This window comes from Mixophyes fleayi, chromosome 4 (genome assembly GCF_038048845.1).
Source record: "Mixophyes fleayi isolate aMixFle1 chromosome 4, aMixFle1.hap1, whole genome shotgun sequence".
NCBI classification, from domain to species: Eukaryota; Metazoa; Chordata; class Amphibia; order Anura; family Limnodynastidae; genus Mixophyes; species Mixophyes fleayi.
This window is the reverse complement of record NC_134405.1, coordinates 216095375-216109276: the sequence shown is the minus strand read 5'-3', so window position 1 is coordinate 216109276 and position 13902 is coordinate 216095375. Positions and strand designations below refer to the sequence as shown.

General features: G+C 37.3%; 1 protein-coding gene across 1 annotated transcript in view; it reads right to left on the bottom strand.

The window, feature by feature from the left end:
- The window catches only part of LOC142150794 (dynein axonemal heavy chain 3-like), a 947133-nt gene that overhangs the window by 475097 nt on the left and 458134 nt on the right, over positions 1–13902 (bottom strand). The window contains 2 exon segments of the mRNA XM_075205980.1: positions 3780–3806; positions 6158–6350. Of these exon segments, the coding sequence (XP_075062081.1) occupies positions 3780–3806; positions 6158–6350 (220 nt within the window).

Below are 13902 nucleotides of genomic sequence, written 5' to 3'. Positions count from 1 at the left end.
AAGTAAAAATGAAAAATAAATAATAACATTAATAAACACAATAAATACACAATGAATAATGTTATTATCACATTTTTAATATGTTTTGCACTAGTCACATTGTTCTACATTTTTGACTAATTCAATGTTCATTTTTTCAGGATACTAAGATCATGTAATAAATATAAGGTGAACTATAGCAGTTATAATTAAAGTGAAGCTATTAATACCCACGTTTAATATACTGCAAATATAACATGACTATACATTACAATATGGAACTTATATTAATTCAGATTTAATTTTTAAAATATCACATCTCTACTTGTCATTGACAAGCAATTAGATCCACTATGTTTTTTGAAATGCTAACTACTTACCTGGTTGTCTTGTGAATGACTCAATTAACACAACATATGAGCGATATCGGATAAATAGTATTATTATCTTCAACTATTAAAGTCCTCCGATATATGGCCCATATAACAAACACAATGTTAAAGTTAAAGTCATACTTTATGCAATTCCCAAATATCTTATTGTGGCTGATACGGAAAACCAGCTGAATAATCCTATAACAAGCCCTTATCTCCATGGTGATACTAACAAATAACGTCATAGGATCACATGATGTATCATGTGACACAAAGCACCATTCACAGACTCATAGAAATAGCGAGCCTTTGAATTCTCGGCTCAGCTGATCTATGTACGTCACGTAAGGGGCGGGAATTTCCCCTTTATAGAGCCTACCACAACTGTCCATCGGGTTGCCTTGTCAAAGCTCAGAAGCGAAACGCGCGTCGGCGTTACGCTGAGCTTGCTGCTCTATTTTTATTACTATATTAATACAGGTTGATAGTTAGTACACTGTTAGCTAGGAGATTAGCATTAGGTTCCATTAGCAGCCAGATATTAGGCTGAATCTATCAGGAGCATTAGGAACCAGCCTTTTATAATTACACACTGGATAGACAATTACAAGTTTTCAGCTCTCATATATCATTAAGCTAAACCTATTAAAGTGACAACTAGTAATTTGGTTTATAGACACCAATTAAGGGATTGAGGTTCCGTTACCAGCCAGATATTAGGCTGAATTTATCAGGAGTATTTAGGAACCAGCCCTTTATAATTACACACTGGATAGACAATTACAAGTTTTTAGCTTTCATATATTATTAAGCTAAAACCTATCTAAGTGACAACTAGTAATTTGGTTTATAGACACCAAGTTTTGTTTATCAACCTTATTCATGGATCCCTGCTGATACCTTAGCAGCAGAGACCCATTATAGGAACTCCTAGTTATAGATCCATACCAATTGAGTGTACTGTTATATACTCGTTTACCGCTAACTACATAAATTCATAGCAGCAAGCCAGCTTGGTAGACATCTACCTTTTAACTGAATTATTACAGGTTTCAACATGTCATTCATCATTTTTAATATTTCGCTGTGACAATTTTTAATATAATCAACAATAAAGTTTATTTGTTTTTATAATACCATTATATATTACAACCATTTGTATAAAAGAGTGCACACAAAATACTACTCCTTTCTTTCTTTCTCTCTTTTTCCAATAATAAATTAAATCGCACTTACCACTGCAGGTTACCACTGGAGGCAAGTCCTTAACAATATGAAATTATTGCTGACTGTAAGGTTGTAAATAAATCAGTCACACTATCACATTAGTATATGCATGATCACAGCTTAACCTTTCCCAGTGGGAAGTTGTTGCCTTGAGTTGGGAAATATATTGTAGGATTTAGCAGAATGAGTCTATATATTGTGCAATACTGGATAACAATAAGCAGAAATTGTAATAAGAAACTGAGTTTGAATTGTCTTTGCCCACAGTACATGTGGTTACTTCAATATGTAGAGTTAAATTTAGAGATACATGTTTCAACATAATCAAATGTTATAATTACACATTAAAGTTTCAGATTTTTTTAAACCAAATGATACTAACTCCTCAAACATCATAGTCACTTGTTAGTCTCAACAAAATTTTAAGTTCAAATTAGACCTAACGATGACAATTGATCATTTAAACAATTGTTGTCATTTGTCAGCGTCAATCCAAATTTTTGTTCATATGAAATTTGATGCTGGTCTTACCGTTATAGTTGTCACTTGCCCTAGTATATACAAATGTCACATCATTATAAATGTTCTTGATTTGTAGGACAATATACAGTACACAAGCAAGTAGTGCAAAAATTAACACAGAGTTTAAATGGTGTGTGACCAATAAAATAATTATTTTACCCCACTTTGAATAATAGGATAGCAGGACCAAGGTAATATTTGTGATCAGAGTATAAAGTTGGTTGCATTCCTATCAACCGAATAAATCATATAATTTTACAGAAATTCTTGCATAGGGAAACTCACCAATGTTTGCTCTATGATTCCTTAGAACATAACACACAGCATAGACCTCTATGTATTTAGAATTGACAAATATTGCTGTAATATGGCGGATGCCATATCCAGCTAATGTAACAACTCCTTACATCCACATAAGGGGACAGTAAACCCCTTTAGAATGGAAGATAATTGAGATAAAGCTCTTTTAAGTTTTCATTTTTAAATTTTTGTCACACGTTATAAAGATTTGTTATAATTCATTAAAGACATAATTAAATAACATCTTATGTAAATAGGAATAAAAAGAACAATTCTAAATGGGGTGTTAACATAATACATATATATATAGACAAGATATAGCAATTGAAAGTTATTAATAACTTATTTTAAGAAATATGAGGGGTGTGACTATAAATAAGGTAATAAATGGAGGAGGTAAGGGGGAATAAGGGGGGGATTGAGACCAAATCTTGTACCTAATCTGGGACTCCTGGTCAGGCGCGGGCTGACGGACGTCAGCCCGGGGGGGCACACGCCGCACAGGCGGCCGCATCACATGACACATGCCCACTGCCCGCCGGCCCAGCTCGCCCCTGCTCCTGGTGGATTGATATTTTGAAATATGATTCTGTGTTCATCTGTGTTCAATATAATTTATAGGAAAAGGGAGGATATATTTTGAGTTTGGTTAGGCAATGGTTTGGGATCAGAGGAATTAATATAAATGAACCATTCATTCCAGATTTGGATGAATTTATGAGTTTTTTTATTTAAATATGCTGACATTTTTTCCATATATGCCAAATACCAAATTTTATTTAGGAGTTGTTGTCTAGAAGGGGATCTGGGTTTTTCCAATATTTTGCAACAAGGCATCTGGCTGCATTAAGAAACTGAATATTCTATAAAAAATGTAATTAAATGTGCAGTACTTTAAAATTAGTTTATGGATCACCTTTCTTCTGAAACGTGGGTGTCACATTTATAGAAGCAGGAATTGTTTGCTTTAAGCAAACATGGTGGCAAGTATAATATATATTTAATACAGAGATGTGTTTAAATGAAATTTCAAAGAAAGAAAACATTGCAATTGAACAAATCAGTATTCTGTCCTGTATTTAAATTGCACAGATGGTATGTAAGGCATGAGAATGACTCGTACCTCCTCATGCAAAAACCATAATTAATGTAGAAAACCATGTGTACAGCATATTCATTGCCACTTAGTCTTTCAATAATGTTTGCCAAATTCTAATTTATAATCTGTTGCCTCAATACTTTACAATATTTTTTTTCACATCAGTCTGTGTTACTTATATTAGATAGACACATACATGCTTTTCCTATGGATAATATTTAGATATTATTTTTCAGCAAATAATGTTCCTTTTACGTGTAAAGTATTACTATACTTACCATCAGTTGCATACTGCTTGCATCAGTCTTTATGTTGGGACACAGGTTATTGTTTGGTATTAGGGGAGAAATAAAGAAAAAAAATATTATCTGACAAATAACATGTCACTTCCTATATTACTTCCTAGTTGCATTAAGGCTCCATGCTGTCTTAACACGGCCACCAACAATACGCTAACTGTACTTTTTGTCACCAGTTGATTAGCAATGTGTTTGGAAGCACACATATGGCATGGATGTGATTGAACAATCTTCCTATTTGCTTGTTTCGCTACAATTACACCTTGTCAGCATCATGCACCATCTACCAAGAAATATGGTATTTAATACAGAGTGATCTTATATCTGTAGCATTACACAAAATACAGCTTATCATTTTACCAATAGTTTTTTTGTGACTCAGCAATGCTAGTAGATCGTTTAGTTGATAAAGTGTACCTGTCATTCGAAAATACAAACACAAAAAATAATGCTTATACTATATCAGCATTAGACATAAGGTAGTTATTTTTAGAACATGTGGCAAAGTTTATGGGTTTCAGGCTATTCACTGTCAAAGCTTAGAGGGCACTAGCCCTAGACTGTGATAATTGTTAAATAATTACACAGTTTAGCATTAAAGTAGGTATTTTCCATTTGCTTTTGTGTGACTTTTTTATTACATATTTCATGCTTTCTGTATCTGAGCCTTATTGTGTAGTTGTGGAAATGCTATACCTTTATTTTATATTGCATATTTTCTAATAGACCAAGGGATAGATTTACTAAAACAACAATTCCAGATTCTAGCTATCATTTTCTAGAACTTATCAGGTAGGATCTTAATGGTTGCTAGGGACAAAACCTCCACTTTTCCTTTTTGGACATTTTAGAAAATCTATCCCTAGGTGATAACATGGAAATTATTCACTGAGCGAATACAAAAAAAGATGTATACATGGAGTACATTGAACTTAGATGAATAATGTGATCTAGCACCTGCCACATCAAGGGGTAAATGTATCAAGCTGAGAGTATTTCCTCGGGTTTAAAAACCAATCAGATTCTAGCTATCATTTATTTAGTACATTCTACAAAATGACAGCTAGAATCTGATTGGTTGCTATAGGCAATATCTCCACTTTTGAAACCCACCGAAAAACTCTCGGCTTGATACATTTACCCCCAAGTGTTGATCACATTGTTCACATATTACCAAGTTGCACTTCCATTGGCACAAAAAAGAGTAAGTGGAGCAAGTGTAATGTAATCTGGTGCATCCTCCTCACTTCACAATCTTTGGATAAGCTATTGTGGATAATATAAAAAAAAAAATAGAAATTGCAGTAGGGGTCAGCACTTCTGCAACCTTAAAACATTTACAGGACATAAGTTGCACTGAAGGTAGGTAAAGTAATTTTGTGAAGTATCACATTTTGTAAATTCATGGACGTTTAAATAGAAGCTCATTCTATCATATTGCAGCTACATACTGAACGTTATTAAGATTAAAACATTCAATATGTGAACGTGTTTTACTTGAACAACACATATGATGATTGCAGCCTATTATATGAAATTTCTTCTCTACACACAGACAAATGTAAGCACATTAACACTCCTAAACATTTTAACTAGTCTGATTTTTCCATTACATGGTATAACATTTGTCTCTAGGATAATTAAGAATAACAGACAACAAATAAGCATGCTTTTAAGATAGCTTTTACTCTGAGTAATGACTTAATACCAGCTATGCAAATCAGGACTAAAAACTGTTTAATGTAGAGGAAATAATGTTTTAAAGATAACAATATACATGGAGTGATGCACAAATTACTTTCTACTTGTGTCAGCTATTAATGCAGTTAGACATATTAATATACGTAATACAAAATTTGTGGAGCTAAAGTGGTTATCATATAATATTTGTGATGAAAATAATACAAAAACACCATAGAATTAAGCTGCTCCTTTCTTAAATGAAGTTTAGTAAATACAAATAATTTGAGAATTAAAGGTTCAGATGTCATCTTCATAAATCCAAAAACATTACAACGTATCTGTATGGAGTCCACAAGATTGTATGCTCTTCCCTACCCTTTCTTTTAATTACTAATAGAACACAAAAATCTTCAGTCTCTAAATATAAAATTTAACTGCTGCCATTATAGGGGTATGGCTATTCCAAAATCACAGATAAAAACAAAAACATAAGCAATGCTAATTAAAATCTTTATTAATTATAATGATCAGTTACGAATGTTAAATTAAAAAAGTGGGATCGATTTGCGCATAAATTAGTATAGAAATGCATTAATTCTAAAATATAATATTGACTAATAATACAAACAATATAATAAGTGTTGACACAACACTATGGCAGTAGGCTGTCATACCTTGATTTGCTCCTCAATGTTAATAGAAGTTACAAGATCTTTCCACAAGCACCAAAAGGAGGATTTCCTCTTAATGTATACAATATCATAGACACTTTCACCTTTTGGTAACTGGACAGACCTTGGGATTTGAAGACCAGATTTTGGATTGTTGTAAGCCTGGTCACATAGGTTTTTCAAATAGTCACTAAATCTGCAAATAATAAAAAAAAGAAAAGTAAGATTATATTACATTCAACTGTATGGCCTTTTAGACCCTTGAGATGGTGGAAATATATACAAAGAACAGTAAACACAAAAATAATTGCACAATCCAGCATTAATTGCAATAAAGCATATTTTTTTCTAGAATTTTCTACTTTAATATTATTAAATAAATCTATTTAAGTCATTGTGAAACCACATAATAACATATTGTATCATGATTTTTTTTTTGTACTAATTCACATGTATTCTTACAGAATTTTTGATAGTTCATGCCAAACAAAAACTCATAATGCAGATTCTGCATCAGGATTGAGTTACAATGTGCAGAATTTGCATCATGAATCAGTTGCATTAGGAACCAGTTACAAAGTGTAGAATCTGCATCAGGATTTGTATACGATACAAATTTGTAGATTCTTCATCAGGAATCATTTACATAGTGCGGAATCTGCATCAGGAATCAGTTACAAAGTACAGGTTCTACATCAGGATTCAGTTACAAAGTGCAGGTTCTACATCATTATTCAGTTACAAAGTGCAGGTTCTGCATCAGGATTCAGTTACAAAGTGCAGATTCTTCATCAGTATACAGTTACAAAGTGCAGGTTCTGCATCAGGATTCAGTTACAAAGTGCAGATTCTTCATCAGTATACAGTTACAAAGTGCAGGTTTTACATCAGAAGTGTGAAATCTGCATCAGGATTCAGTTGTAAAGAGTCAGATTCTGCATAAGGGATCAGGTGCAAAATGCAGATTCTTCATCGGTGGGGTATGGATTAATGATGCTGATTATTCCGACAAGACTTATCCCAATGTCTTCACAACGAAGGGCTCCTTCCTGACGAGGCTCCAGGATGACTGATGTGCAAAGTGACTCGAAGCAATCACGATGAAAGAAGAAGCCACTGCGTCTTGATGACATCACTGCCAACCTGCAACGCTGTTATCGGTGCTGTTAAGGGGTCATGTAAGTATGTGGCCATGGACAATGTACAATAGTTTGTAAAGTACAACTGTGGTACAATACTTTGTGAAGTATATTGACCATGGCGCATACTTACATTACCACCTTAACAGCACCGATAACAGTGTTGAGGTTGACAGTGATGTCATCAAGTCGCGGCGGCTTCTTTATTCATCGTGATTGCTTCCAGTCACTTGGCACATCAGTCGTCCTGGAGCCTGGTCGGGAAGGAACCCTTTGGTGTGAAGATGTCAGGGTAAGTGTTGTTGGGGTAGTCAGCATCGGTGTGCTGACTACCACCGTTCTTCATCACGTAACAGCTTGTACAAATGGTCACCCCACTCGTGCAAAAGAAGGACTAATATTTATGTAGAGCAGAGACTGGTTTCTATCCTAAGATTTTTGGCTACTGAAAGAGCACTGGTTAATCTCAAGTTCAGCACAGCTACTTTACCTCAAACTCTGGCTCTGATCATACCTGAGACCTGTGAGGCTATCATACAAGCTCTCCAGGGACAATATATAATGGTTTGTGAAAGAAATACTCAGATTGTAAAAACATTTTTTTAATTAAAATATAAACTGAGATTATTAAATGTTGCATGGTGCTTGAAAGATGGTCCAGTGCCCCTCCTGACTATAGGAGTGGTACAGTCCAGTACCTCTTCTATAGTCAGGAGGGGTACTGGACCATCTTTCCAGCAGCTGATGTTGCCTATGGGGAGGGAGGAGCAAAATAGGGGAAAGGGAAGGCCTGTAAAAGTCTTGGGCATGGCTCGGGGGAACTCTGTCAACCCCATGTACTGAGTGAGTTCCCCTCTGTTGGTCCTTTAAAGTACTTTCAAATTAAATGATCGGCCTCTGCCCTGTTTCCCACATCTAAGCATTTTAATTTTTTAGCTATTGCCCCACACATAAGGTCAGACTTGTCATCTTCATTATCTCTCAGCCTATTGGCTGAGTCAAGCATCCGATGAGTCATGACCCTGGTATTTTCTGTCTCTCACAGCCTTTTCTTTCCCCTTCTGCCAGGTTGTTGACCTTGTTGCAGGGTGGGTTGCCCGGTGATTTGCCTGGTGGTTTAGCTAGTGATTTCAAAACTTGGCTACGTGGGAGCAGATGTCTCCACCGCATCCTTCACACATCAGAAAACTCCTGTTCAATAAAGGCAGAATGCTGTGCAATTTTTTTTTTAAAATAGTTACTATGATAACAATATATGCATGTATTTAGGTTGAGGAATGACAAGCTATTTGAACAGCTTGCCATGTGGATTTTCCCAAACTGTGACAGAGCTATAGATGGAAAACAGGTCAAAATTATGCCACCCTCTAAAATATGTTTCTATTTCTACAACTACAAGGGATTCTTCAGTATTATCCTGATGGCCATATTGATTGCAAAATATGAATTTGTCTTCATGGGCATTGGCAAAAATAGGAAAGTGTCTGATGGTAGGGTATTGGAACAGACGCCCTTCCATGACAACCTTAAAAGTAATGGACTTAATTTTAATTTGCCCACACAGACCCAAACTAAATTAGGGCCTAATTTTGTTTTTGTGGCCAACGAAGTGTTTGCACTCCAAGTTACTATTTTAAAAACCTTGTCCCCCAAAAAGCACTTACTCCAGAAAGAAGAATATTCAATTACAGATTATCAAGAGCAAGGCGAGTAGTGGAGAATGCTTTTAGTATATAAAGTAACAAGTTCAGGATTCTTCATACCGCCATTAATCTTCACCTTGACAAAATAGACAAGGTGGTGATGGCATGTTGTTTCCTACACAACTATCATAGGCATAAAAGCCCCATAGTGCGCAGCACATCTTTTACTTTGAAGCTTACTAAGCAGGGAGACATGGAAGACATTAGGAATCTTCAAGTTTAGAGGAAGTTCCAGTCTGAAGGCTACAGGATTTATGACTTCCAAGATTCTGAATGGACCAATAAAACGGGGAGAAAACTTTGTGGAAGCCGGATATTCCATGTAGACAGCCAAACTTTATCTCCAGGATTAAGTAAGAGGGTCGGTCATTTTCTCTTATCAAAGAATCTCTTACTGGAGAGAGGCTAGAGTTCAATTTTGTTTGACGAAACACCAAAGGGATGAGAAATCTTGAAACAGTGACTCAACTGCCAGAAACCTAGAGGGAAAAAAGTCTGTAAATGGAGGAAGTTTTGGATGAAACCCTGGAAGTGTATAGAAGGGAGAAACGGAAGTGGACTCATGAGAAAAATTATTATGGGCGAATTCGGCACAGGGTAATAAGTCAGCCCAATTGTCATGAGAAGGTGAAATATAACATCTTAGATTTTTTCCCGTTTCTGATTGGTCCTCTCCGTGAGACTGGTGTTCTGAGGATGATAGGCTCCTCTGCTTATCTGAATTTCAACTTGATTCCACAAAGATGACAATAGGCCCTGCAGAATTTAGCCACAAACTGGGTACCGAGATCAGAAATGATTTCATCCGGGCATCCATGTAAACGAAAGATCTCTTTTATGAAGAGTTGAGCCAAGAAAGAAGCGGAAGGTAGACCTTTCAAAGGTACAAAATGGGCTGCTCGAGAGAGGCGATCAGTAACTACCTAGACCAAAGAGAAACCTTTGGATAATGGGAGATCCGTGATAAAGTCCATTGATAGATGACTCCATGGACGATCCAAAAACAGATAAAGGATGCAGATACCCATATGGGTTCTGTCTGAGAATTTTACTTTGTGCACAGGTAGTGCAGGAGGAGACATACTGTTGAACATTAGAGGATAGGGATGGCCACCAATAACTTCGGGAGATTAGTTCTTTGGTCTTTTTGATTTCGGCATGACCAGAAAAACTGGAAGCATGAGCCCAGTTAAAAAGTTTGGCTTCCATCTGGCTTGTCGAGAGTTCAAGCAAGTAGCAGATTTTAAGTATAAGATATTTTTATAATGCAGAAGCAAAATTAAGGGACCCTAACGCCAATTGAATCTTTCGAATAAATACATTAACCAAACACCTAACTTACAAAAGGCAACCCAGTACTGTGTCAATTTCAATGCCCAGAAATGACCAGCATGTGGAAGGGCCTTCAGATTTATCATGTGCAATTGATACACCAAGCACCTAGAACAGAACTTGACTATCGGATAAAACTTTGTCACATTACAGGGAATCACAGGGGCTTGAATTTGCATAGTGTACCCTATGACACTGGGAATTGTTAAAGGTGAAACACTTGTTTCTGCCAAGAAAAGACGAGCTTGGTTGGCCAGGCGCAGATAGCTTGTTGAACTGCCATCCAAATCTCAACGTCTTTGTAACTGAATGGAATGGTAGCCACTCCGCTCATTCTTTTACTAAAATCCTCCTCGTAAGCCCTCAAGACCATATCGTCACATTAACACATCCTGATGTCATTGGGCCCACAAAACCCAGCATGCAGTTAATATAGGACCGGACAGCTTACTCCCCTATTCTCTCTTTCCTCCTGGCCTGCGCTAACTTCTTCTTACTCACCTCAGTAATGGCAAATACACATAGAAACCCTGGTCAATCATTTACTGAGAAATGGCCTCCAGACCCCGGAGGATAGCTGTGTTTGCAAATCGTACCATGTCACCCCCTTGTCTTGGTATGTCTACTGTATGACCTAACTGTCTACTAGCCTTGCAGTGACCCCCTCTCATGTGCCACTGAAGCAGCCACATAAATTTACAGTGGCTCTGCCCCGAGTTCAAGGAATCATCCCTTGTACTCAGAATATCTGATCCGTGCCCAAACCTCAATCCCCTGCATGTCTCACATACACACTGAGAACTAGCGTGCCTGATAAACCCAATTTGTCCTGAGCCTGGCAAACATCTTCCTACTGCTGTTGCAGTTCCATTCAGGGAACTGCAAGCTGGAACCCTAAAATATGAGACAGGCCACTATGAGAAAATTGGAGGGCAAGACTGCTGTAGGACACAATAGAGCCCTTCTTTAAAATCAGTGATGGAAAGACATGGGGTGTCTAACGGGCAGTAGCTGTCCCAGATGCCTCAGTCACCGGCAGAGAGCAGGCTGCAGTGCAGATGCGGCCCAACCAGTCAAGATTGGTGGGGTGGGACTCGAGATGGATTGTGGTCCCGCATCCAGGCTTGTGGAACTATGGAGTGGTGGGGGCAGAGCATGGTGACAACAATAAGGGGGAATAAAGGTCTAACACACGGTTGACAGGGGAAGGAAAAGCACTATAAAAACTATAAAAGGGGAGAATGGAAACAAAGGTGCGGGGTAAGTGAGAAAGGAGGGGGATAGAGGCTGCAAGAAGAAAGGGGGAAACTTACAAAAAATGAAAGGCAGGATAAAACACAGCACAATGAGAGAGAGGGGAAAAGCAATGAATAAGGACAAGGTACAGCGCAAGACTCTTCTTGCTGTACATACCAGTGCGTCGCACCTGGAGGCAGGGTAGAGGACCACAACCTGTGAACCCACCAGCAGCGAAGCCTAAATCTACTTGCAGTGGTCCCTGGCAAAAACTAGGTGTTCGCTAGAATCTATACATCTGTTACTGCCATCGCTAATTCAAGTTAGCAAAGAGTAGACACTGTATCTGCTACAATCATGATAGCCTTTAATTTGGAATACCAATTGGCATGTACTCAGGGTTCCGTATGCAACAATACACCAAACGTACTGGGTATGCAAGTGCAATTCATTGATGTTGTGCATGGAAAAATTTATCTACTGTGATGTTGTACTGTTGGTTATTGTTTTGATTATCAATGTATATGATAATTGTACTTGTTAGTTCTTAAATGTAGCCAGGTGGCTCCTACTTAAACTGGATGTTTAATGTATGACAGCACCTTGCTTTACCCCACATCCCCCCTCCTTCTTTCCCAAACAGGGAGATAGCAACAGCTGGTACTTAAATCATGGAAGGGGACAACTCGGGGATGTTCTGTTCAACAAGGCGTGAACCCTTTATTACCATGATGAAATACCTATTGTTCTATAATGTAGACATCCAAGTGCACGATGAGGGCTTCGAGGAGGGCACAGATAATGAAGAGTGACAACCCAGTCAGTCACTTTGTGACTTTTGCCCAATCTGAGGTATTCAAAATATCTGGTACCCTCCCTGGGTGGAGCTCCATATTGTGGGAAATGGTATTCCTTAAAAAGAAGGAACTGGAGCGATTTGTGGTTGTTGAATAGTGATGTTGAAGTCTAAGCTTCCATCAGGTCTGATAGTGACATTGTGCTATTAGACCAGGGTTTCCCAAACCCAGTCCTCAAGGCTCCCTAACAGTGCAGGTTTTCTATATCTCCTTGCTGGAGCACAGGTGTATTCATTAGTGACTGACACATTGTAACAGATCCACAGGTGGTCCTAATTATGTCACATGTGATCCAGAAAACCTGCACTGTTAGGGAGCCCTGAGGACTGGGTTTGGGAAACCCTGTATTAGACTGTTGTGCTGTTAATTTACTACCTTGCTAAGTGGATATCCTGCAAAATGGAACAGCAACATTTCTCTGGGAGTATTGCAAATGTGTCACCGGAGACTTAACTAGAAACTGTGTGGGTAAGGGTCCAAAGTAATGGGTTGGTGAACCCCCTCGCTATTGATAAGTGTAGCTGTTATATAGTTGAATTATTATGTAATAGAGATACTATATTATCTTCTCTATTGTCCTTTCTTGTGTGATTTGTGAACCCTAGGTACTGGGTGTATAGTGTGAGTTTTGGATCTAAGATCCCTGTGCGGTGACAGTTGGCACCAGGGATCAAGCACCAACAACACATTTGCCTGCTTACAGGCATATCTGCTGGTGTGTCCAGGTCTGACACAGTTGAAATAACGTGAAAATTCTCTTACCCGTGTCCCTGCCATATTCCGTCTCTCTAAGCATAATTATTCATAAGTATAACATGCAGTCAAATTGGCATACAGAAGTATGCGTATGCATTTTTTGTGTGTGCGGTATGGAAATTCATATTTTACACAAAAAAAATGTACACCCAAGTTTACATGAGCCACATAAAGTACAAATTGCAAAAAAAGATGCATGTGCTTAAAAGACAAATCAATGTACAAATATAAACAGACAATTCAAGGTTACAAAATGTCCTTCATGGAAGGTACACTATCTTATTTTAGTTAATTAACAGTTTTTCTTCTACACTCTGTAAACATTAAATGGGACACAGCTTCATTCATTCTTCAAATTAAGTAAGTTAATTGAAACATCGAATTTGTTAAGTAAATATTATTTGAACAAACTTACCATTTAGAAAGATACAAAAGCCATTGACAATGTCACCTTATCACTCGATGATGCTCAGTAATAAAGTTTATATTCAAATTCTGATTTTCTTGGATATTTTAACACATATTTAAGTTGACAACAGCTTAAGCATATTTTTAACTGTCTGTGTTTGAAAGTTTGCACACTGCTTCCAACATTAACCAACAATAGCTCTTTTAAAGTGCAGACACAACAGAAGTTAAATTAGGATGATAATAGGATTTCACAACAATTTCTTGCTCTACATCAGACACATTATGATGTGCTAAAACTCTATAACACTGTGGCT